The sequence below is a fragment of the Filicampus tigris genome, chromosome 9, assembly GCF_054856515.1.
Source record: "Filicampus tigris isolate MCC_2025a chromosome 9, RoL_Ftig_1.0, whole genome shotgun sequence".
Lineage (NCBI taxonomy): Eukaryota > Metazoa > Chordata > Actinopteri > Syngnathiformes > Syngnathidae > Filicampus > Filicampus tigris.
Genome location: NC_141225.1, coordinates 7552615 through 7579683, shown reverse-complemented (window position 1 = coordinate 7579683; position 27069 = coordinate 7552615). Strand labels below are relative to the sequence as shown.

At 41.4% G+C, this 27069-nt stretch overlaps 2 protein-coding genes across 10 annotated transcripts in view; both read left to right on the top strand.

The window, feature by feature from the left end:
* Window positions 1–14678, top strand: part of ece1 (endothelin converting enzyme 1) — a 37212-nt gene extending 22534 nt beyond the window's left edge. For both annotated transcript variants that reach the window (XM_086039833.1, XM_086039832.1), the window contains 11 exons: window positions 1095–1237; window positions 2730–2844; window positions 5840–5950; window positions 6023–6121; window positions 6216–6293; window positions 6371–6474; window positions 6936–7046; window positions 7372–7439; window positions 7901–8091; window positions 8216–8311; window positions 10004–14678. In XM_086039833.1, coding sequence (XP_085895959.1) covers window positions 1095–1237; window positions 2730–2844; window positions 5840–5950; window positions 6023–6121; window positions 6216–6293; window positions 6371–6474; window positions 6936–7046; window positions 7372–7439; window positions 7901–8091; window positions 8216–8311; window positions 10004–10180 — 1293 coding nt within the window. In that variant the 3' untranslated portion in view covers window positions 10181–14678. The remainder of the gene's footprint in view (window positions 1–1094; window positions 1238–2729; window positions 2845–5839; window positions 5951–6022; window positions 6122–6215; window positions 6294–6370; window positions 6475–6935; window positions 7047–7371; window positions 7440–7900; window positions 8092–8215; window positions 8312–10003) is intronic.
* A 1392-nt stretch (window positions 14679–16070) lies between these two features.
* Window positions 16071–27069, top strand: part of LOC147141786 (eukaryotic translation initiation factor 4 gamma 3-like) — a 67346-nt gene continuing 56347 nt past the window's right edge. For 5 of the 8 annotated variants that reach the window (XM_086039875.1, XM_086039874.1, XM_086039872.1 and 2 more), the window contains exon 1: window positions 16127–16819. In XM_086039875.1, the coding sequence (XP_085896001.1) occupies window positions 16653–16819 (167 nt within the window). In that variant the 5' untranslated portion in view covers window positions 16127–16652. Of the gene's footprint in view, window positions 16820–27069 lie in introns of all 8 variants that reach the window. The other 3 variants (XM_086039873.1, XM_086039871.1, XM_086039869.1) reach the window with 2 other exon arrangements.

Genomic DNA, 27069 nt, shown 5'->3' with positions numbered 1-27069 from the left:
ACAGTGGTACACCCACTTATGAGTGACTTAAGAGTTTTTGAGATTGCTCAGCGGATTGTGGACGCTACTGTGGTAGCCAACTTCACAACAAGCAGCAGTTTGGCAAATAGTGAATAATTGTTAAAGGAAAAGAGAATTACACCTTTGTATGTAGCCGAACAACGAATATCTTTGGCCTACATACAACAAATGTCATAGAAGGGCTAGCAAAACTAGCATTGATGCCCCAGCAATTATCAAGATGTAAACAGATTATGTTAGAAAACAAGTGGTAGCAACACATGCGGACAGATCATATAACAAAAAACAACTAATATTATTGCAGCTTTGTTGTTTTCTGTATCATTATCGTATCCATGTGCAGTTTTTATAATACTACCCCCTGGTGGCCAAGACATGCGCACCATAACGCAGCACAATGTCCATTAAATTAGGACGCGGGAACAGTTTATGTTCTGTTGAATTATTTTATTACTTTGTTTTTATAGAGTACAATACTGAGGAGTGCTGTTTTTCTCATTTCAGATAATGTTTTTGCAGGACACATTAATTAATTTATGGCATTGCGAAAAGATTTGAGACACAAGCATTACAGACTCGTAGTTAATTACAAGCATGGTCACGGAACAAAGGAAACTCTGATGTCAAGGCAGTTTTAAGGAGTATGGATGTCTTAAGTACCGCGCAACCATTTGGTAGAGCTTGATTACAAAGGAAATATTTCATATTTATAACACGTTTTGTTATTGTAGAACTCAGAGGTGTGTTGTTGCGCTCCACACAGATGATATCAAGATAGTAATAGTCAGTCACTATGGTAGTATTGCACATTCTATGCAATATTTATATGCATTGAAAAAACCTGCAATGAAACAATACAAAACACTCCAAAACTCTAGTGAATCCAATGTCGCAAAACCTTTGAGTTGTATGTTTCTTTAAAAATCCATTCCGTTTTGTTTTCTAATTAGTTTTATTGTAACAAAAATACAGTGAATAAAAAAATGCAAACTTTTTGTTAATGGTTTTTAGATTTAAAATAAAACCCCCCACACATCCTAATGTTGAACTTGGCTTGCCCGTTTTGCATGCAGAGTCTGGCTCCTGCAGTGGACTGGATCCCTTACCTCAACGAGGTGTTCGCTCCTGTGCCTATCAACGAGTCCGAACCGGTGGTCGTCTATGCCAAAGAGTACCTCCAGAACGTGTCGGACCTCATAACAAACACCAACAAAAGGTCCGATTCCCCTCCTTCACTTGTCAAATGCTGGCCTTTCCTCTTCATTTATGACCAAATAACAAAACAAAATCAATCGGCATATTTATATTTTCGATTTTTTTTTAATTTATTTATTTATTTATTTTTCCGGGGTCTGTCTAGTCACTGTTTTGTGCTCTGGCAAAGCAATAAAATGATTACTTGGGCACCGTCTACTGGAATCTTGACATTGGCCAAGTCAAGTCAAATTTATTTATACAGCCCTTAATCACAGGAGGGTCTCAAAGGGCTTCACATATGCACCAGATCATATACACGACATCCCCTGATCTTAACCCCCAGGAGGGCAAGGGCAAACCCCATCTGGGGCATTGGTGTTAGGTTTAATTCATTGATCATGTTTTTCCCATGGCTTTTGAGATGTCCTGTTTTTTTGGTGGAGCTTGAATGCACCTTGTGCCCAGTCGAAAGTGAAAAATATGTTTCTGCTTCTCTCCCGAAGCACTTACTAATAATAGCCGGTGTATTCTCCTTTGCGGGTTACAATTGAACTTTTATTGTTGTGTATAAATGCCAAAGCATGGGTTTAATGATTTAATATTGTTTATATAAAGTGTTAATGTGCATATTTGTTTGGCCAAGCGTGATGACTGGTGAGTTTGTGCTAGTGCATTATTTCGGCTAGTATGTTGGCTAATACAGGACGATTGATGAGCCATATGTGAAGGTGGTTTGATTATGATGAATGATTTAATAATTGAATAGAGCTGTTAACGTTACATGAGTTCAGATGAACGATCCTCCAATTGAATTGCTTTGCCGCCATGTGATGGCATCGATATGCAATTACAACAAACACTTTTTGGAGTGTTGCATCAATTATTCATAGATTTTTGCTATTCGCTGCTTAGGTCGGTCTCTGTCCCCTCAGTCACTGTATCCAATATTTCAGGTTGGCTGTCCACACTGTTTTTAGCAAGTGTCAAAATGGGATCACATTATTGACCCATCTGACAGGTCTCTGTAGCAACGGAGGCGTCCTCCAGCACGTGTAGATTTTGACGTCATATAACTGAGACAGCGGCAACAACAACTAATACCGGCACTTCGATTAGCGCTTTCTGGTCTGGTGCATTGGGCCTTGTGTCGCAAAGAGTGACGTTATGGACAGTCATGACACATTGGTGTGTTCAGACTGGCCAAACCTGATATGAAACTGCCTCCCGAATGTGGTTTCAATCCGTCCCGCAAAAATCGGATTTCATATGCTTTGTGCCGTTCATAGTTCAGACGACAAAAGAGCCATCCAGTTTCAATCTGGATGGGCTAAAAAAAACTGATTTTGGCTGGCAGTCTGAAGCAAATCACAAAAGGGCAAAACAATCAAAATCCAAACTTTCGAGTCATTGTCATTTGCTTTTTCTACAAGCAAAGGTGGGGCAATTTGTGGGTTTTTTTTGTGAGGAAAAAAATGTTCACCACCCAGTGTGTGATGGTGTCTGCTTTTCAGCCTTCTCAACAACTACATGATCATGAAGGTGGTCAGGAAGATGGTGTCCATCTTGGACCAGCGGTTTCAGGATACCGAGCAGCGCTTCCTAGAGGTCATGTACGGAACTAAAAAGGTGAGTGAAAATCTGTTTATTTACTTCATTATAGTCCGTTTTTGACATTTTAAAACTCCAATTTTACTTTACGCTCATGCGCAAGCCACTACCTCTTAAACAGTGCAAATCAACACAAAAAAACACAAAAAAAAAACCCACAGTCCTCTGAAGGATCTGAATCTATAAGAATGGCTTTATATTAGCCAACAGGTTAACCAAAAACCCCATTGGGAATTACACATCGCATAATCAGTTCAAAGTCAGCGTGCCCTGATCTGAGCACGGGACCAGCTGGTGAAGATCAGCCCCATAGGCAGGGCCAGCCAGGGAGGAGACCAACCCACATTATGTTTAGATTTTGAAGACAGTATAAATGTGAGGGCCTCATTTTAGACCGCGCCCCTTTTCTGCCATCACCCATCTCGGGTGAGAGCATTCGCGAGGATCGGAAAAGCTGCCCAGATCTGATCATTGTATGATTCCAGAACTTCAGAGATGGTCAAGAAAACTGATGAGAAAATGCAATCGATTTGTGTGAGTCTTTATTTATATTGGATATTTTCTTGAAAGATAAAACGAACACGCATTGAGTAAGTAGTTGTTTTGTAAATTGCTAATTGGGCTTATGGACTCGAGACCGACAAAACTCCAACACCTCGTTTAGGGAGAGACTTTTGCGGAGTTATGCTTTGCTGCATTACGAGACAGGAAATAGCTTGGCCCTCAAGTGGATTGGTGTTTTTTGTAAAGCAAGGGAGGGGAGAAAAAGTACATGGAATAAGTGCAGGCGACCTTAAGCGTTTATCAGGGTGAGATCCTGTTTGTTTTGCAAGTGAGTCAAGCTGTAATAACAAAGACAACGTGTGTGTGTGAGTTTTCTGCGGCAGTGCAGCTGAGGCTTGTGTTACCACGCGACTCTCCAGTAACTCAAACTCCTTCTGACCCGTGACTGCTTATATACTGTATGTGTGTATGCATCTAGTTGCGTCCTCATCTTTACTCTTCATCTCAACTCTCAAAACGTGCAGTGCTCCACCAGCGTACGTTTGCACCCAATTTAACAATAGCTGATGATGAATGTATCTCAAGTGAGGTACACGCTTAGAGATGACCCATACATGATGAGAAAAAAAAATGGGCGAGTATGTTCTTAATGCTCTTTAAGAGTGTGGTGTAGATGCTAAAGTGATTATTTCTTCGTACATTTCCATGAAGGCAATTTTTTCATAGTTAAATTACAAACAAATGAATGCACTTTATATTGCTTTTTAGGCTGTGGTCACATTTTTTTTTTGTGTGAATGCTATCATCGGAACACCGGCACACAAACGCTATTGCTGTTTGTCTCACTTAAGCTAAGCAATGGCACTTCTTTAAATACTACTAATATTTTCTATTAATTGTTTTGCTACAATTGAGCTGGCGAAAATAGGATAATTTACTGGAAATTTTATTCATGTAATATGCCAGTCCAGTTATACGGATTTGCCATTGTAAATCTTGAACATGTTTAACATTTCCGATTGTCAGCCTCGACTGTTTTCCTGGCAGATCGGGGAGGAAAAGTCACTTTTAACCCCCACGTCACAGGATAATCACTCAGGAAAATATTTCAGACATCAGACAATGGGCCTTTGCTGTCTCTTTATTGCAGGGCAAGGAAAATGCTCAAATTTGGTCCAATTGTTGGTGTGTGTGTGTGTGTGTAGCGAAATGCTCTGTGATTTGTAAAAGTATCAACATAAAGCCTCTTGTGTTTCCTGTTTGACAGCGGCTTCTGTTTTCACCACCTACGCACACAAACACACGCATGCGTTACCCTCAGATGAATGGACAAAAGGGACTGAAAAGCTAGCTTGTAGCAACCATGGTCGTTGCAGGCAAACGAGGCTCTGATAAAACTGGTACACTACCAGTGTCACCCTAACAACCTTGGGGATGATCATTTAAAATCAAGAGCGTTCTTTCTGACACAGAATAATCTTTCTGGAGTGTTTTATTTATTACTTTTTTTTTATTATTAAAACTGTCAGCATGTGTTTTAAGGGAAGGTCCCTGACATCTGAAATTGTCAAATAGTGAAAGCCAAATTGTTGTGAGTATTATGTATCTTGTTAATTACATCGAAATGATTAATATGATCCATTGATCCCAATTATTCTTTGTTCTCATTCACATCCTCAAACAACTGTCTTTTTTTTTTGCACTGACTGCGTACAGGCAGTCAGTAACCCTTTCAAAATGCGTTTGAAAGTCCATGTAAACACCCGCAAAAACACGAATATGCTCATATTTGGGTTTTCAAAAACCCGAATAAGACCCCTGGGTTACTCCTTTTCTAACTTGAATATTTGGTCGTGCTGTATAAACCGGACATCTGACCGTAACCCTAATATTGACTGCAAGTAAATGTAGTCGGTGTTTCGGTCCAAGCTGAGTTCGAACTCGTGTTGCATGTGGCAGACCTTGTGATCTTATAAAACAACCGCATAGGAAAACAAGATAGCACTAATGTCTTTGTTTCTTGTATTACTGTTTAACTTCATTCCTTTTGTTGTTCATTCCAAAGAACGCTTCGCACTTCAATGTTTGTATGAACGGTATTTATACTTTATTAATTGTAAAATGTTCTACCTTTATTTTTTCTTCATCCTTTTTGGCTCATTTGTTTTAAATTCATCATGTTGTTTTATTTGTCAAATGTTAATTTGAACGTCTTTTTAAATTTTATTATTAGATAAATTGACTTTTTCTTTTTTCTATAACACAAAATTACCAAAAATTGGTACCGTTGAGTACCGGTATAGATTTCCTACCTGGGAATTGGAACCAAACAAATTCAAATATGAAAGTTATCCATCCCTAACCCTGCCCAATTTTGGCTTCCTGTTTGTGGACTGGCTGACCTAGCAACATTACCATTTGTTTTGACGCCAATACTAAAAAGTTAGTTTTTTTTTGTTTTGTTTTGTTTTGTTTTTTACCATCTGTCCTGCTGCTTTTGACGTGACAGAGCTGCACTCCTCGCTGGAAGCTGTGCGTCAGCGACACAGACAGCGGCCTGGGCTTCGCTCTGGGCGCCATGTTTGTCAAGGCAACCTTCGCCGAGGATAGCAAGGCCATCGTGAGTGCGTAAGTGCTCGTCCAGCGTGTGATGGCGGCCATTTCTCACCGGGCCCCTCTGTCTGGTCCGCAGGCCGTGGACATGGTCAGCGACATTAAAAGGGCGTTTGAGGACAGTCTGAAGTATGTGAGCTGGATGGACGCTGACACAAAAAAAGCGGCAAAAGAGAAGGTGAGAGGGCATAGAACACAGACCTTGAGGGGGGGGTGCATCACTGCCCCCTAGTGTGTAAAAGTAATCACTTTTTTTTTTTTTTTTTTTACAGGCAGATGCAATTTACAACATGGTGGGCTATCCAGAGTTCATCATGAACGCCACTAAGCTAGATAAAGTGTTCAATGATGTAGGTAAATGCGGTCACTTTCAAAGCAACCGCGTGTCACTTTGCCTCACCGAAACAGCCAAACTCTTTCTTTGCAGTTCGAGGTAGTGTCGGATCTGTACTTCCAGAATGTTATGCAGTACTACAACTTCTCCGCCAGGGTGACAGCTGACCAGCTGAGAAAAACTCCCAACAGAAACCAGTAAGTGTCTGTAGTCATCCAAGGGTGCACTGAATAGTATAGCCAGTCTCAGGGCACCTCAACTCAACTTTGATACTTGAACCACAAAGTGCTGAACATTGAGAGAGGCGAACACAATTGAATTGTATGAATTAAATTTTATCTGCCTACATGTTTTGCTCCATCATTTGTGTTTCAATATCAGTTGGATCAAAGTGTAATTCTACGGTAAGCGTCCACTGCGAGTGGCATTGAACGGCTTAAAGCCTCTTTTTTAGAATTGCTCACTAGCTGCTTATTGTGAAGTGAGTTGGCATGAGTTCAGTGCTCCGGGGCTCATATCTCACATTTGAGCTTGCAAGTCAAAGCAAACGACTGGCCAAATGATGGCGTGTATCGTAAAACCGGGTCACTTGTATCTCAAGGCACTACTGTATATGTGACTTGGCATTAAATGGTCTGTCACTTTGTGTCTTTTGCAGGTGGAGCATGACCCCCCCAACTGTGAATGCCTATTACAACCCCACCAAGAATGAGATTGTCTTGCCAGCGGGAATTCTCCAAATGCCGTTCTACAGCCTACGCTGGCCCAAGTAAGTTTTGAATTCCTCTCTGCAAACTATTACCACAAAACATATTGTTCAAAGACTTCTTCTATGATGTTGTCAATTTAAACAGAGCATTTTTGATTCCATTTTTATATTCAGTATCAAAACATATCTCATGGCCTGTTTGGACAAATCTTATAAGTTCAGAGTCAAATTGTGTTCTAAACTAACGCGCTACTTGATGGACTTTTGTTCTGTAAATATTTGGCATGACTGGGAATAATAACAGAAGTGTGAATGTTCCATTTCCTGTTCTGTGATAATCATATTCATCGTCATCATACGACTTTTTTTTTTTTGTATGTTTCAGAGCTCTTAACTTTGGTGGAATCGGGGTCGTCATGGGGCATGAACTGACTCACGCTTTTGATGACCAAGGTTGGCAATCGTTTGTCTTTAACAGTTGGTTTGTTAAAAGGAATCAGATAAAGTAATCCTCTGAATATTTGTATTTTTCTATTCACAAATTAGCGTATGTATTTTTGTACTCTTTCTGTGACTCTCATGAGATGCCACAAGCCCTCCAAAAGCCCTGCATAATAGGAAAGCAGTAATTATGTCAAGAAAGTATGCTGAAATGGGACAGATCTTTAGATCTTTGTATATTGTGGAGGGGGTAAGTCTTGTGTATGTTGTTGCGCTGCTGAAATAGTTGGTGGTACATATGTTCAAACAATTAATATAGGCAGTTCTAAATATTTGGGGGCGGCACCAATTGCATTTCTTTTTCTTTTTGCTATTCGCAGCAGGGCTCGGTTCCTATTTGCAGGGGTTTACTGTTACAGATGACGTTTGATTATATTCAGTGACGCGGCCTGATTTTGTGCCCCCAAAAAAAGGGAGGGAATTTGACAAAGAAGGAAACCTGCGCTCTTGGTGGAAGAACTCGTCTGTGGAGGCTTTCAAGAAGCAGACGCAGTGCATGGTGGAGCAGTACGGCAACTACAGCATCAACCAGGAGACCGTGAATGGTCGCCAGACGCTGGGAGAGAACATCGCCGACAACGGTGGACTCAAGGCTGCCTATGAGGTTAAGACGTTAACCATTTAACTGCCAATTGAACTCTGCTCCGAAACACAACAGCAGCACCCACCTCTCTGGATGTCAGTGCCCATCCAGCTTGTGTAATGTGACTGTATGCCTCCTCTGCAAGGCTTACGTGAACTGGATCGAAAGGAACGGTGAGGAAGCCACGTTGCCAGCTCTGGGAATGACCAACCACCAGCTGTTTTTTGTGGGATTTGCACAGGTTTGTGGCATGTTGTTGTTTTTCAATCAAAATCAGATAATACACGTATTCAACTTCTCCAAATGTGTATTGACCCATTCTAGGCAACTTTTTTAATGCAATTGTTTTATGTAGTCAATCTCCCCATTTGAGTATCAAGCCTGAAAGTAACAGGAGTGACTTTTTAGCAGAGCTGGGCATTTTACTAAACATTGAGCGTCCATCATCTGTCAGCAGCGAGGGTACCCTTCTGTCATCCGTCATTTTTCCCGGAGGGAAAAAAATAGTACCTGTCTGTAGGCCGGTCCGCTTCTACTTTTAAATGCGTCCGTCGGCGAGTCCGACTAAACTTTCATTCCCACGCACCGACGCCCGCCACACTTCCATCAGTGTTTCTAAAACAAACAAAAAAAGACAGCCCCGGTGTGGGATTCCTCGTCGCCCGTTATAGTGTGTCTTCAAAGACCGCTCCGCTTGTTTGACTGCGCCTCCACTTGATTCTATTTCGAATGGACAACTCTTTGTGCCTTTGAGCCACATGTGTGACTAGAGGAGCCTCTCAGTCATGCTGCTTACATAGTGAGTTGCAATGTGCCAGCACTTCTTTCTGCTTGGTGGCCCGTGGTGGCGAAATGGTCACACTACAACAGGTGACCAATGGGTGACGGACCGACGGACCGGTCCATCACGTAGAGGGAATGCCCAGCTCTGCTTTAGCATAGAATTTGTAAATACGTGCAATATACCCACATAGCATTCATGCTAGAGACACACGCCACATCAAATTCTACAAAACCTATTTCTATTGAATAGCCGTTTGCCATCAAGACTTCGGATGTCAGTATATCATTTATCACGCAACCATGTTTCAGTACAACCAATGGCATCAAATTTACATTCCATAGTGGAAAGGAGAGCAGCTAGCCCATCATGATGCCTACTTAGGTTTTGAGTATTCAAGTGGGAAAGAGAACATCTGCTGTTGTTGTTTAAAGCGGAAGTCAACCCAAACATATTTTTTTCAAGAATATGTTCCCAGCAGGCCCACTAGTTGAAACACGGCCTTCTGGTTGATTTTGCGTTTGTGGAATATAAGTTAAGCGGCAAAATGCACTTGTTTTTACCCATCTCAGGGGGCGGCCATTTTGTCACTTCTGTCGACTGAAAATGACATCACAACTGCTCACAACGACCAATCACGGCTGACCTGTTTTCTGAAGCTGAACCGTGATTGGTCGTTGTGAGCAGTTGTGATGTCATTTTCAGTCGACAGAAGACAAGATGGCCTCCCCCAGAGATGGCTAAAAACGAGTGGATAAACACTTATTCCACAAACGCAATATTTATCAGAATGTCATGTTTCACGGAGTGGGCTTGCATAGAACCTTGAAAAAAAAAAATGTTTGCGTTGACTTCCCTTTTAAGCATTTCATTTGCTCTGGAAGATATGTTTTACAAGTTTTCCGGGTAAATATATTCAACCAACACTTTGAATCCTCTTCACTAAAGACAAACTCATCACGTCCCATATACTGTTAGAAACAAAATAATTTTACAGGGATTACACAAACAAAAACAAATAGTAACTTAAAACATCAAGCTAATCATCATCCCATCTGAAGCTTCGCCAGAGTGTCACCAGCAGTTTACAGCTGAGACACTGGAAGAGTCACAGATGACAGGTGACAGGTGAGCCTTCCTTTTTGCCACCAGGTGTGGTGCACCGTGAGGACGCCCGAGAGCTCGCACGAGGGTGTCATCACCGACCCGCACAGCCCGTCCAGATTCCGAGTCATCGGGACCGTCTCCAACTCGCACGAGTTCTCCAAGCACTTTGGCTGCAAAGTAAACACGCCTATGAACCCCAAACACAAGTGCAAGCTTTGGTAATGCCTCGGAATGGACGGGGGGAGATATGGGGAAACTGACTGTGGAGGTTCACTGGCCGGAAGAACCACTAAGAACCACTTGATGCCCATCAGCCTTTGTCACAACAAAATATGCCTGCTTTGTGTAGAGGATTGCTCTAGCGAGTCTTTCCTTTTTTAAAGGAGATGTATTATACCTTTTTCCACACTTCATAACAGTTCCGAGGTGTCTTAAAAACATGTCTGTGACATGCTTTTTTTAAAATACCCCAAAGATCAAGAAATGTAATAATGCACGTTTTCTCGTCTTGCTGAAATTAGCCCGTTTCAGGGGCTGGCTCTACGCATGCAAGTGAGTGACTCTAAACCCTGCCCCGTGACCTGCTGGACCAATAGTGAGTCCGGTTTCATTGCCATGACAATTGCAGAGCCCATAGTGTAGGGGGGAAAAAAAACAAACGTATTTTCACTCATGGAGGCTGCACTTCACTGCACTGTGGGACGAATCTATGAAGAATGAACTGTGGCTGCTGATAGCGCCTTCAATTGCACTTCATCAGCAAAAACACAGTGACAGAAGAATGGCAGTTAGGCAGAGAAAGATGACATTTTCAGACCGAGGAGGTGCGAATGGGACGGTCAGAAAACTATTATCAATCATCACCAATATTCACATGCACATCCCTACTCATGCCCACATCAGTCTGTGAAAATATCAAAACAATTGCCGCAATATTTTGGAGTTTCTGGACATAAGCATTATCCTCATTAAGTGACATTTAGCTGTACTGAGAGCCAATGGAGATGTAATGTCCACAAAATATTGGTGCAATCATTTTGATATTTTCACAGGTGGATGTGGGTATAGGTAGAGATGCCCACATGAATTTTGATAAAGATTTATTGCAGTTTTATGACAAATGACGTTATTAGCTTTTTCTATGGCGAGGAAAACACTCAACGCCCATAAAATCCCAAATATTATTAAATGTACAGTATATCATCGCTGTCCTGTGAAGAACACTTGGGTCCATTTTTTTTTCATGTTTTATTTTATTTTTACGTTAATTGGGTTTCCGCGTTAAAGACATCCCATTAACATTATTTTGAAAACATTTTAATTACAAACTTGGACATATGTATTTTTCACAGGACAGCAACGATATATTCAAATAATTTATAAAACGATCGGTTAGTAGTTTTCTGACATTACATTGAAGCCCATATCTCACTGAGCGGTGAATGTTTGCAAACGTAGCGAATTTTGGGTTTCGGCAACGTTCGTAAAAGGTTGCAAACATCTTTGCAACAGTTTCACTTGTCGCAAGCACTTTTTCTTGTTGCAAGAAAATTATGAATACACTTAAAATTTGTTTCGCTAACAGTGGCAAGTGTTTGCAAAGCAGTTGTACGCATTTGTAAACAGGCGTAAGACGTGTCACCAAAGTTCTTTTTTATTCGCCAGTGCTAGAGATCACGTGACCATGGTTTGAGTAGCAAAAGAGGGTGGTGAAGAAATAGAGAAATGTGAAGACTGGGGCCGGCCTGCACCAACTTGTAAATAAAGTTTTTAGCGTTATGTTTTATGAGTTACACATAATTAATTTCCATAATATGGAAATCCATATTTTGTCGCTAATGACAAAGGTGACCCCCTGATTTTCATCAAAATTATTAAGTTGACGAATGATCATTCACTACCTTCGCAAGCATTCGCCACTCAATGAGATGCGGGCTGAAGTGTTGGACTGTCCCGGTGCTGACCGATTCCTCAGAACTCCAGGCAAGAAATACAACGGCTTCTCTATATAAGTATTCGCTCACGAACACGCCGGGCATGATGATGCCTTCTCCGTGCTACTGCTATATAAGGCTTCCGCAAAGGACCGCCAACATTTGTTTCATTTATACTGCGTGTAGCTATTAACACTGGTGTTAGTGAATTAGACCAGTGTTTTTCAAACTTTTTGGAGTCAAGGCACATTTATTTCATTGAAAAAAATCCCGCGGCGCACCACCAGCTGAAATTGTGAAAAAAGGCATATTTTAACAATATAAGTGTTATATTGTTTATATAAGCATTTTTTAACATTGAAGAATGACTTTATATTATAACGTCTTGAATAGGAATTAAATAAACACAAAGAAAAACATATTTTAAAATGTTTCATATTGATACTTACTCAGTGTGAAACATGGGCCTGTTTGGATAAACTCGCGCCACTAATTCGCTTGTCTCTAAACAAAGACAATTAGCAACCTGCTGCTGCCGCCACCTGCTGGTATGGAAGAGTGCTACAATGTAGCAAAGACATGATCGCGCTGCTGGGCGCTCGACCGCACAGGCATACAAATTAGATAATTTCCCACGGCACACCTGACTATCTCCGGCACACAGTTTGAAAAACCCTGAATTAGACGATGTTTATCAATGAGGCTCATTTGTCTACAGGTGGGCAATTGTTCTGTCAAATATATGCATATTACCTCATTTAACCCTTATATGGTGTCTGTGGGACCCACGTTCGGTTTTTGTTAAAAATTAATCATAAATAAAGACCCAAGCCATATCAGAAACCTTCTCCTCAGGGTGATAACACTGTTATGGGATTTTCTTTAAATTACTTTTTATTTTTAAAAAAAGGAGTAGCACATTAAGTCATAAATGGGATCTAACAAAGGTAAATGGCAAATATTAACAATGTTTGCTGTTCATATGACTTGCAATTGGGATGTAGCAAACATCTGTTGAGTGTTGTTTTGAAAACCCAAAACTCTAGCGGGTCCACCTGACCCATCAACACTGGCTGAGTAACAAAATTACGAACGCCATACAAGGGTTGAGTACGCCCAAATAACACAGAAGCACAGAGACACATTCTGCTAGGCAGTGTAGTTAAGTGAAGCATTTAGCTATCCGTGTGTGCTTTGTGAATTACATGCTATCTGTTTGCTCCATTTTTACAGGTTAGCGTCACTCAAAAGCAATGCTTTACACTTGTGTGTATGTGGCGCATGGACACGTCAACAAAAACACAAACAACCACATTGACAAAAATCATAGCGCAATCGGGTCCGTGCCGCTTTTCAGAAGATAAGACTACCGGTAATCTGTCCATCCATCGACACGACAGCAGGGGTGTCACACCCATGGGGCACGTGGATGTTTCTGCATGATAATGTTCAGAATAGTGCTTGAAAGTGACTCCAGAACTTGGCCCTGCATAGCTGCCATGTCACAGACAGAGAAGTGTGATGTGAATGTGATTTGATGTAATCCATCTTGACTGTGACACGATGATAGTATGACTCCCAAATGCAGTGCAGTTGCTTGAAGGTGGCCCTGGTTCTCACTCATTCTAGCTGATCATGTCATGACTGGAGACACTCATGTGGAGGGTTTTAATATGTAAATTAGCCCCACAGTTACAAACCAGACACATTTTCAGAAATAGGTGGATGACAAAATTTACTTGGGTGTTTATTTTCAGATTTGATGGGTGGTCAAGGCACTCAATAGATCCATTTGCATAAGTCATTAAAATGTCAATTTTCCATAATATGTCCCGTTTAAGGACTGCTGAGCTATAAATATGCTTTTTGGTTTTGGAACACTGGTGTTATACATTTTGAAGTTGAGAAAATAACTGTCACGTCTCGTAAACTGCCGGTAGTACAGAATGTCATGTTGAGTGATTGAGCACATTGAGCTGCCTTTTCTTCTTGCTGTCACTCTGTGCCAGGGTTTCCCAAACTTTTGAATGCTAACAACACATTATAACAGGTATTGAGGTAAGATAATACATAAACATGTATATACTATATGAATCTACTACATTAAATGCGAATCAAAAGCCTCAAAAGCCCTTTGACACGAATTGGTGTGATTAATGCTCTGTAAGTTTGGGAGACCCTTCTCTACACTGTGCTTCATTTCACTTCTACAGTGGTGCCTTGAGATATGAGTGACCGACTTAAGAGTTTTTCAAGATACGAGCCGACATTCAGACTTGCAAGCGCAACTTTAGGAATGAGCTCTATGTGGTAGCAGTGAACTCAACTCTTTGATAACATGCAGCAGTTTGGCGGATAGTGAACAATTCTCTAAAAAAAAGAGCGGATTCATTGCATTTCCATTCTCTTTTGTATCTCAAGGTTCCACTGGATTTTATTATTTATATAACATTATTATATGACACTGTTGCTGTTGACTGTTGAAATATGAAAGTCCACTTAAAGAGGATTTAAAAGCCATATACAGAATGAATACAATGTGTAATGCAAATATTGAGGGAAAAGCTGCACTGTTGGGGGGAGGTACATTGCGGTCTGGCCGTCATACATTTTATTGGGAGAATGTTAAGCTGAATTTCTATAGGTATTTTAATGACAAAGCCAATGTTGGACTGATTTGAACGTAAACAGAAATAATAGAACGGCATTCAACCAAAACAGACCAATTGTACCAATTATGATTTTATGTGTCAAATTATTTTGTATATTAAAATGACTATAAAATGTCTGTGCCTATTTTTCTGTTCCATTCATTTTCTGAACCACTTATCCTTTACAGTTATGGGTGAGCTGGAGCCTTTTACTTCTTAGGATTGGACATACTGCATTGAATTTCACACGTCATGAAATTGGAAAGAGGGCGGCACGGTGATCGACTGGTTAGCACGTCCGCTTCACAGTGCAGAGGTCGTGGGTTCGAATCTGGCCTCGGCCTTCCTGTGCGGAGTTTGCATGTTCTCCCGTGGGTTTTCTCCGGGTACTACGGTTTCCTCCCACATTCCAAAACCATGCATGGTAGGTTAATTGGCCACTCTAAATTGCCCCTTGGTGTGATTGTGAATGCAAATGTTTGTCTCTGTGTGCCCTGCGATTGGCTGGCAACTGGTTCAGGGTTTACCCCGCCTACTGCCCGAGGCCAGCTGGGATAGGCTCTGGCACGCATGCGACCCTTGTGAGGATAAAGCGGTATAGATATGGATGATGGATAGATGAAAGTGGAAAGCGCCCTATTGTCAGATGTGTGCTTGTGGTCAACATGTGCAGGTCATTTGGGGTCCCTAAGAAAAATAATGCCAAGAGATCCATATTTTTGGCGTGCAATTTAGTCAGTCTACTACGCATGCATGCAACCCATACACCTAAATTTCATATATTCTTCAGACTTTGCTGCACTGCAGAACATAATTTAAACTTCTCATTCTAACTTTTATTTTCAAATCTATACCGTCACCACTTCCTGGCTGACAGTGCACCTTGGTAACTTTTATTTTGAATGATATCCCACCACTTCCTGTCTGTCAGTGCACTTTCTGTTTGACAGTGACGGTAGATGGCAAAGCACACAGGGTAAAAATGGCTTGGATTTTCCTCCTCAGTAGCAATCCAAGAAAGAGTGAATTATTGATTGACACTAACGGTAGTCAAATGGAAATCTCAGTGCAGTGGAAATTAACTGGTACATTTCTAGGAAAATAGGAAAAAGTAGACGGAAGCGTGAATAGCATGACATACACCACTGTTGTTCTTTTGGCTTTTGCACAATGTACAATGTACCATAATTGAAAAGTTTATTTCGTGTAACGAAAAAAAAAAAACGTTTTGACTGAGCAAGAAGATGCAGAGGACAACTAAAGACGATAGAGAGCGCTACTAGCACACGTGTACTGAAATGTGCTGTTGAACAATAAGGACCTTTTATTCCTGTAAATACTGTGGATTGAAACTGAAAGTGTGCCTCGCAAATAATATGTGTAATTGGTTAAAAGTATTCAACGCAGCGTGTGTTATTGTACATTCGTGACGTGCTCGTCATATTATTTCGCGTGTAAATTGTTTGGAAACGTGTTTTGATTCGAGAAAATGACCAAAACGCGTATAATGTGAGTTGCGGTGTGACAGCGGAAGCGGATCGTCTTGTTGCGTCGCGTCGCTCGGTTGATTAGCCGAGCGATTCCGTAATTGGCCGAGAATTGCCGAATCATCTGTCCTACCCGGACTGCTGGAGAAGCGGCAGGCAGCTGCGCCATGTTGGCCGACTATCTCACGTATGTGCGGGCAAAAATGAGAGAAAACTCACTTGACGAACAGCATAACTAAATCTTCCCACGCGGGAGGTTGAAGACAGTGTGCTTAATCTTTTTTTCTTTTCTTCCCCCACCTCTCGTGAAAAAGAAGCGAAACCGGTGGGGGGCCGGCGATCCGCAGAGGCTCCGGACGGGCTAGGGAAAGCTTCCCACCGTCCCCATGACGAGCACCGCTGATCCCGGCAGCGACTTTCCATGAAAAAAAGGAAAGATTTGTGTCGCTACTTGGACTTCGTTATCCCGCTTCTCCCGGGGGGCCTGGGGCCTGCTTTGACTCCATGTGTTCGAGCTAAAGCGACGGTCGTTTCTCTATTTGTTGCGCTATTTTGTTTTTAATGTGTTAGTTCTTTCTCCTTTTTTCCCTTTTTTCCTTTTTTTATTTATTTATTTTTTACGATGAGTTTACCACCGAAAGTAGTCCCCAAACCCGCCGCCGCCGTATCCGTGAGTGGACCTGGAAGCGGACCCTCTCCGTCGAGCCAACTGCGGGCTACCCTGACCTCCGTGTCGCTGCCGCCAGGAGCCCCAGCAGTCCCCCAGCCCGGAGCCGTACCGCCAACTCAGTATCCTTTCGACCCGCACGGTAACACTTGTATGTAGTTGACTAATACCCCTTCCCCCTTTGTTTATGGGCCAGAAGTTCGACTTTTCATAATGATAGTGGAGGCTGGATGTGATGGTGGTTGTGGGAGGGGAGGGGTACAATTAGCTAGGATGCTAAGTGTGCTAACGCTAGCCGGTTTTCTAACGCCACCAGCCTGGATTATGTTTGTTTTGGGGGCGACGTTAGTCCCCCGCACAACGCCACGCCCAAAGTGAAACTAAAACTATTTATCAGTAATGCGTATTTTGATTTTACTTCAGTGTCAAAACGGGCTGACATTGTTGGTTAGAGCCAGACTCCTATGGCTCTCGACACCGGTTACCGGCGCCCGGCCGGCTTTGTTCGCTTATCTTCGGTGGCTAACCGCATCGCTCGAGAAGTGTGCTAATGTTAGCCCCAAAATAAGGCCCGTTTTTTTTTTTGGGGGGGGGGGGGGGGTGATTGAAACACCTCCCCTCCCGTTGTTGAGCGAGATGAAAGGTGTTGCACCCTGACAAGGCTGTCAGTTGTCAGTCAATGAGCCCTGAAGGCAGAGGTGTCCAAGTCCGGTCCACGAGGGTCACTATACTATGGCTGTTTTAGGTGTTTCCCTCCTCCAACACACCGGAGTCAAATGTTCAGCTCATCAGCAAGCCCTTCAGAAGCCTGATCATGATTCAGATCATCTGAATTAGGTGTGTTCGAGGGGGGAAACATCTAACATTATATGCAGCAAAAGCAGCGATTTCTCGACAAATTGGAAACTTTTGACCCGAAATTTGTGCCTCCAAACTGCAAATATTTTGCTGAGGTCCTTTTGCCTCAGCTGTACAACTCTAAATCAGGAAAAAAAGAGTACGATAGAGTTACATACTCATGCAGGGATGTCTAATTTATGTGATGCGTAACAATCATATAGCTACCGTCAGGCCGAAACCTCCTTTGGCACAATTTGATAAATGTTACACAAATTGACTGTCCTTGTTTTTTTACCAAACATTGACCAATCTAAAATATTGAAAATTGCTCGATATCTTTGATGATGCAATGTTAATGGTTGAACAAACATAGTTTTTGCGGTCTCCTGTAAAGTGCTGATTTTGGAGGTATGAGCATTCCGCCCATTGTCACCGATATCTGATATAAGTTAGGGAGGCATATAGAATGATACATTATTTATTGCAAAGGCATTTAAATTGAAGAACCACTGCCTTACGTACTAACCAAACCATTAGAAGACATCAAATGTCGCTGGGTTGTAAAATGGTTGTTTTACTAAATGGCCCCAGTGTCTGTCAGGCATTAACATCCAGAGCATGGTGCAAATGTCATTACCACATGCCACCGCTGGCCTATTTACCATCACCTGTGTTGTTGGGAGGTGTTCACATAGAGGACAGGCTATCCTACTTTAGAGTGGAGTGAGTCACTGCACTGTCATCTCCAGTTTCAGTTCCAACAAGGTGTCAAGTGTGAGGTGGTGGCCAGTGCCATCTCTGCCCAGTCAGTCAGTCAGTCAGTAAGTAGCAGACACCCCATATTACTTGTAAATAACTCAAGTGACAACACAACAAAAGAAAACTAGCATATAATTACATTTACTCAAAATATTTGATTACAGAAAAGTCAAAGCAAAATGTTTGGCAGTGGGTGTTAAAAATTGGTCTTGTGTTGTTTCAGCAGACGTGGGTGTGGATATAGAGGGTCCTCAGTTTGTGAAGGTCGCATATGAGGTTTTGATCTTACGACCGGCGTATGGTGCACTGAATTAGTGCCATATTTACTCTATTTTCCATTTGATTGTGTTATGAATTTAATTCCCTGCATACTCGCGGTTCAGCACCCTCAGATTTAGCTATTTGCAGATTTGTATTTTTCAAATTCTCTTAATATTATTTTGGGGAGGAGGGTGCCCCCCCTTTTTTCATGGAAAATGCTTATTGGATGTTTATTCCGTTTTTTTCCCAAATAATTTTTGGGTTGGGAAAAAACACTTTCTTTTTCAATACATTCCTTATTGGCATCAGTTCTATGTGGATTTTCACTGTTTGTGGGCTGCATGTAAACGTAGTCACTATGGTGCTGGGGACAAAATGGAGGAGGAAGCACGGCCGTCGTAATGTCGAAAAGTCGTAGGTCGCATACATCGTAATTCGAGGACTGCCTGTACTTAATTTTATTGTGACTTTACTAGTGCTTCACTTTAAGTTAGTGATGGACTACAGTGCAATACGACTTTACAAATTTGGTTTGCTTCACCACAGTAGGAATGCGACTGTCGTAAAGACATCACCAGTTGATGCACTGCATTATAGGGGCATATCCAATATGTACGTTTACTTTGCACTCGCATTGGCAGATATCCGATACGTGTGTGATTTTTTTTAATTCACAATTGGAAGAGGCATGCTTCCAATCTGAAGATATCCCATTCCATGCTTATTTGTACCCTATAAGCCGTTATGCTCCATATCCCAGTTTTGCCACTTGAGAGAGCAAAAAAAAAAAAATGATTGTGTCACGTGAACCATGGTGTGTGAATTCAGCCTTAGAAGTCGTTTACAGGAGAAAACAAAATTGAGGAGATTAGGTTGTCCATTTATGTTTTAAATTTGCCAGGTTTAAAGCATTTGTTCTGAAATGTAAGGTAACTAGAGTACATCAACATTTCATTAACAAAGGAAATACATATTTAAAACAAAATGACATAGATGATGAACAGAGTAAAACATTAAATCATTTTTTTACTCAACAGGACAACAGATGTTGCTAACTTGCTACATGCGCACGCTGTGCATTTTCATGCTTTCCAACAGGTCTTGAGTACTACTTGTTGAAATGATTCAACAGGATTGTTGTATTACCTGTTTTTGAGGACATACCTTGCATGCAACGGCTTCATTTACGCCATGTCACTTTGGAGATACCGCCACATAAGCGATGGTGAGGAACTTCTTGAAATAGCTTCATCTTCGGATGGTAAAGCCAAGTCATCGTTGCCAATCAGCTGTGCGTTTAGCTGTACGTTCATTGTTTGCTTCTTATTACTTTTTTCTTTTCCAACTTCCAAACCAAAGTAAAGCAGGAAAAGGTAAATATAGAATAAATGTACTCACAGCTTCTCACTGTAATATCATGATTTTTAATCATGTGTATGCAGGGTTTTTCCTGTGTTCAAAATTGCGAGGCGACCACCTCCAGCTAATTTTGTGCCTGCCTCGAGCCAGTGCGATTGATGTCCCTCTGCGGCACAATGTATTTTAACTGCAGTTAAAGCGTTATGGAGGCACTATATCAGGCCTGGCAAACCCGCGACTTGCGAGCCGCATGCGGCTCTTAAAGCCCTTTTCGCTCTGAACTTGCAGCACGCCATTGTCAACCCCATTCATTGTGTATGTGGTGAGGGGCGGCACCACAGAAGGGAGCATTGCTGGGCAGCACTGCGCATAATCAGACATCTGCCATGATGGCAAATCCCCTCGGATTGAAACATATTCAACTTTACGGCGGTGCCGTCGTGACGTCAGAAAGCATTTCCAATAAGAGAGGGGCTGGCAAGCGATTTACTGCTATTTTGGCGGATTAATTTACAACTCACCGCATGAGGACAATGGTGGAAGCATTGATAAAGAAAGTGCATTTACTGTATTAACACTTGAAGATATATCTTGTCTTCTCTTGATTTGCCTTTTTGAAATTTGCTAAGACTGGGCTTTCTTTTGTAACAATGGAAGATACATTTTGTAAACCAGTGGGAAAAGCCTCACTTTGTACCTCCTGCTTGGCTGCTACGTCAGCACTTCCAAATATGGGCACGCTGTTGCGTGTCTGAATAAGGGCTGGTCTGAACGCAGCAATTGAACAGATTACGTTCGGCAAGCGAAGTACACTAGTTACAAAATTAATTGGTTCTGGAAGAAACTAAGTAGAACATTTTGTAAGTAGAGACGTGTCTTCCATGTAAATGCCCTAATCCGTTCATGGACCCCCCAATATTCAGACATAAATGTTTTATAAAGCATAGAAATGCATCAGAACATGTAACAAATACATGTTACAATTAGGTTATTGCGCAATAAATGAGCGTTGTACATAATGTAAAAAAACGAAAAATAGAGTAAAGAATAAAAATGTTGGTCGTTTATCTTTTAATTGCTGTCCTCATCGGTTTTTGCCCTCTTTGGTTCATGTTCTCTCTCAGAAGTGATTTTTGCCTAGCGTTTTGTAAAGAACTGATTCAATAACGTGGCGACTGTCGATACATTACGGTCATATTCTTTGGCGAGATCAACCAAATGCATCCTTTTTCATCCTTTCCTATTATCTCTTGCTTTGTTTGTATGGACAAAAAGATTTCTCCTTTTTTTCTTTTCCTCGTTTCTAATTCACGTAAAACTATCGGAACACCTCATGGCCCGAGGGGCGAATGACGAGGACGCTGCATCTATCTATCTACATAGACACATTCGGTAGAGGTCCCTCTTAGCCAATGGGATGCCAGGAATATGCTAGGTAATGGCCAATGGCAGAGCAGCTATAAGTATGTTGCGTTCAGGAAACTCCGGAGCTGCGCGTAGCAGCCCATACTTTTACCTTTCATATCCTGAAATTTCTTTTGTAACAAAAGGCACTATTTTCCTGTTGAGGCGTTTCGTAACTTGAAAGTTTCGTATGTACCACTGTACCAGGTATGTGCATCTAACACAAACACTTTGACGTAAATGCGATAGAGGGGAAAAAAACATGGAGTAGTGTTGCCTATTAGGGTTGGGTATCGATAACCGGGAATCAAGTTCAGAATCGCGTCATTTAAATTTGGAAGTTTCCGGTTCTGTGATTCGATTCCGGTTCCCAATGATTCTTGATTCTGATTCTTTAAAAAAAAAAAAAAAAAAAAAAAAAAGGATGTTTATGTGTGTATGTGCATTTTTGTGTTGAGGCAGCATTTAAGTTCTATTTTAACTTGTTAACTCAATGGCTAGGTTCACACCGCAGATCTTAATGCTCAATTCGGATTTTTGGAAAAAATTAGATATTTTTTGTGTAAGCGTTCATATTACATTATAAATACGACCTCGGTCTTGTCTGCTGTATGAGCACATGCATCGCAAAAGTAACCCGCATGCGCAGAAGAAGAGACGACGTCACCTCGGAGTCCCAACATTGTGTTTGCGGAAGTAAATGTGGTCCAGTGTGTCGGGGCATTTATACAGTGAAGCGATTAGGTAGGAGGTAGAAATAAATACAGTGTTTGGGGAAAATCACGAGGCGACGCTTCAATATCTCATTTCATGGAGACATCACTAACGATGACGTCACATCACAACCGTGCGTAAATAATGAATCGATCTGAGCCATGGCCGGTACGATCGCTATAAATGGCCACTTTATCCTTCATGTTTCAAGTGGGATTAAATTAAAGTAAAATATAAAGTCAATCGTGTTACTCAAAACAACTTTGCAGATACGATCCCACTGCTGCCAGCAGTCTCCCTCCAACTACGTGCAACGCATTTTGGGCTCCGGATGACGTCAATGTCAGATAGATGCGTCCCGGCCGTTCAGACCGCGGCCGCGTTGAAAAAATTCGGATGCGTATCCGATCTAGGACCACATATGAAAGCGACCCAGGTCGCATTTGAAAAAATCGGAATTGAGCCGTTCAGATTGTCATAAAAAAATCAGATACAGGTCGCATATGGGCAAAAAAATCCTATGCATGCGGTGTGAACCTAGCCAAAGTTGGCATTAATTCTACGTAGCATAAAAGACGTACTTAGCCGATTCTGATTTCGGGCCCGGAGCCGCACCAGTTCTATGGCTAGGTGCTGGTCACCAACCCCGCGAAGGGAGCCCAGTGGCCGCCCCAACTTGGGAGGTTCCCAAGGGAAGGGCCTGGTGAACGTCTAGAGTTGCCACCTCGGCCCGTGCTTACTGGCATGCAGCGGGCGGAGAGGGCTGACCGAGAGGAGCAGCCAATGGGTGCGAGCGGCCCTGCACCCATGCCGCAGCTTCAGCGGCCGCAGGGGCTGTGCACATGCATTTTTTTTGGCCGTCTTTATCTGGCTTACTACAAATTGAAATTTAGCACCGACTTTCTAAATATGAACGTTTCGGGTAGAACCGGAATGATAGTCCCACTCAATTCCAGGTTATTTATTTGGGGGTTGAAGCGTAAGTCAACCCAAACATATTTTTTTCAAGAATATGTTCCCAGCAGGCCCACTAGTTGAAACACGACATTCTGTTTAATTTTGCGTTTGTGGAATATAAATTACGCAGCAAAATGCACTAGTTTTTAGCCATCTCTGGGGGCGGCCATTTTGTCGACTGAAAATGACATCACAACTGCTCACAATGACCAATCACGACTGACCTGCTTTCTGAATCTGAGCCGACTGACTGGTATCCTACTAACAGAAGGCGAACGAGGAGTCGCTAACCATGCAACACTGAGCAAGCGACAGATGAGATAGATAAATAGAAACAAATTGTTACCATTTCACTTTTAAATAACCCATTCAGAAATACCCCCATTATGATTTTTACACTCTTAGACTCACCATTACTGTTAAGACAAAAAGATTCAGTTAATATCATGATATGATTTCAGGCTATAATACCTCAGTCTCTGTTTGAAGCAGTTAAGTCTAGCAAAAATACGGAAAATATACGTACAGTACATATAATCTTACATTTATGTACAAAGAACATGTACATTAGTATACAAAAAGTAAAACCTATTTTGGTTTAAAAATGTATTTTTACACAATTTTATTTTTATATGACAGCAAGTAGTGTAACCATTTTAAAAACCTTGAAAAATGACATCTTCCCTCCCTCACTTAACCTCTTGAGTATCCTTGCATTATTGGTGTAATGGCTTTTAATCTTTTGACTGATGATCATTTTCTGTCATGTTTGTAAATGTTACAGTACATTGTGATTATTGCACTGACTGAAGCTTGATATGAAGAAAATCGCGACTGGAAATCACCATATTTGTAAGAAAAATCACAATTCATAATTTTCCTAAAATCGTACTCGCCCACTCTTAATATCTACGATGTATATCGTTGTATCGCTCAACTGTTAGTGTTAATGTTAATACTGGGGCTGCCCGATATTGGAAAAACATGCAATATGCGGTATGGATGTAGACTATAGCGATATCGATATTATTGCGATATTTAACAGGTACCTAAAGAAATGACGTTTTCATTATCTAATGAAAGAACTACATTTTTTTTCATGCGGCAAAATCAGCAAACTCAATGTGTTCTTCGCTAATTAATTGTAATTCCCCTAGATAATGTCCAAATGTTGGGTCGTGATGCACATTTAAGTGTGCATCTGACTGGGGAAATTCAGATAAAAGCATAGAATTCCATGAGAAAATGATTGCACGTCATTCCGAAATGCATTTTGCATAGGCCATTATCACAATATTGATATTTTTTTCGATATATCGTGCAGCTCTAGTTAATGCATGTTTTTTACAGGGCAGCCTGGTCCAAACGTCTCCTTTTATCTAACCTCTCGCGCCATGTAGACTTTCCATTGCGTCTGGCACATGGCTCATCGAGGGATCGTCGGTTCCCCCTTGCTGGCATGTTAACTCGCGCGGGACGACGAGATGGTGTGCTTCCTGAAGGTGTGTGTCTGTGTACTTTGTTGCTGTTCCTGGTTGCCAGAGGAACGCTCAGCGCATGCGTCCGCTGCCGCGCAAGCTCTGACAATGGCGGCGCTGCTTAACATTCAGTGCGAGAGGCCAAGGTGGCGCTTCCCACCATCTGCCAACAAAGGCCCAGGTCAGCCAGCCTTGCTTGAGATCCCCCTCCTGCTCCCCCAGCCCCCTCTCCTTATTTCATTCCAACTCACCTCACTCCGCTGCGGGCCCAGCTGAGAAACTGACGGCTTTTTCCCAGGCCATTTCTATGATTGATGAATGGATTTAAACAGCAGGTCCAAGTGTCAAATTCAGATTAATATCAAGATCGAATTTTTAGACCATCTATTTCCATATACATTTTAAGTGACACATATCCCATATAACTGTGTTTTCTCTGACGGAAAACAACCCATATGTGCAGGTTTTCAAATTTCATTTAAACGATCAGCATTGGTCAGCGACAACACTGAATCAAACTAACACATAAGTAATACATATATTAAACATATCGAGTGTTTAGTTATCTTGGGCTTACTCTTCATCCCATGTCTAATTTCATTCATGGGTCTTTCTTTATGTCAGTCTGTTTGTCTCCGTCGAATCATTGATTTTGAATGAGGGTACCTTCCACTGAACGATATTCCATTTTACTCCACTGGCTGCTGCTGCCAAGCTTATTTACTGATGGACAGTGGGACACACCTCTAATGTAGTATAATATTAGGCCATGTTTAATTGCCTATGCCCGTGGGTCTCTTTTTTTATTTTTTTTTATTTTTTATACACAGAATACCACTCCAAAAAGTACTTGGCTCTATAGGTACTGCCAACATAAAATACAATAACAAATTATCAAGTGTTTGAAATGTTATTGTAAACCTCTGTAGTGTTATACACATTGAACATTAACACAGTACTTAAAGGGAAGTCAACTCAAACATATTTTTTTCAACATGTTCTATGCAAGCCCACTAGTTGAAGCAAGGCGTTCTGATAAATATTGCATTTGTGCAATAAGAGTTCATCCACTTGTTTTTAGCCATCTCTGGGAGTGGCCATTTTGTCACTTCTGTCGAATGAAAATGACATCACAACTACTCAGGGCTCAGGTAGCGACCAATCATGGCTGACCTGTTTTTTTAAGCTGAGCCGTGATTGGTCGTTACCTGAGCCCTGAGTAGTTGTGATGTCATTTTCAGTCGACAGAAAGGACAAAATGGCCGCCCCCTGGGATGGCAAAACGGGTGGATTTTGCTGCTTAACTCATATTCCACAAACGCAGTATTAATCAGAATGCTTTGTTTCAACTAGTGGGCCTGTTGGGAACAGATTCTTGAAATAAATATGTTTAGGTTGGTTTCCTCATTAAATATAGGGTCATTTAAAAAATTTATGTGAATAATGATTCAATTAAAATTTATTGCACATAAAACCTTGAACAAAAAAAGGACCCAAATGCTTAAAAACTATTCTTAAATGCATTGAATTTAAAAGTTAAATACAACTGAACTGTCCTAAGGCGGTGATTCAGTGATTCCTTCACGTGCTACTAGAGGGAGCTCGTGGTCCACATATTGAGAATCACTGTTGTATTTGTGTAGTGTATTTTAACGTTCATTTGTGTGGTTTGGGCGTATGACCACTGTATAGGGTGTCACCAATCAGTGTGTTTTGATTGCGACAAGCTTGCATTGAAGACGTTTATCCGATTTGCAGAAATTTGGAAGAGGCCTGATTCCCTTACTAAGATATCCAATTTCATGCAAAAATATATTTACGCTGCCATTAGTGGTGGGAATGGCTAAGAATTTAGTGATTTATATTCCAATAACAGTATTGCTTAGAATACGATTCCTAAAGGGATTCTCTTATTGATTCTGATTTGGTGACGGTATTAAATAATGATGAGTTTTTATTTGGGGATTTTTTGGGGTGTTGTGACGATCCCGCCCGACGCCAGCGATATCCACTCATAATCTGTGATGTGACATATCCCGAATGGAAATGAAAAGAAACATTTGTAACTTGCTTCTCAGAGAATGTCAAGAGACCTAAAACCTTAACGCGCCTTTTGCATACGTTACAAGATATCAGAATGCCTTAGGAAAGTGTCCCGTTTAACTCTTAGTACTCCAGAGGGAAAAAAAGAAATGTTCGTGTTTTTAAGCCTAACCGTTGCAACAATTTTAAACAGAGACTCAGGACAGTCAAAGTTACATTATTCCTGTTCATGAGAAACAAAGTACCAGAAGAGTTAAATATACCTATAATTGCCCTGTGTGCGCATGTGCTTGTGTGTGTGTGTGTGTATGCGTATATGTAATTATGTCATTGTTTAGTGCAATCTGATGGCCTTAGCCAATACATATCTGATTTGGATTACACTGACATGACTTGTGTCTAAACTGGACTCCATGGTCTTTAAAAAAACAAAAAGTGTCACTTGAAGCGTGCAGTTGTTAGCTGAATGTGACCGCCAGACACGCCGTCACATTCAGGTATGAGGCCCAGCTCCAGCTATGTTGTATGTACAAGCTACACAACACTGTACTTCAAGG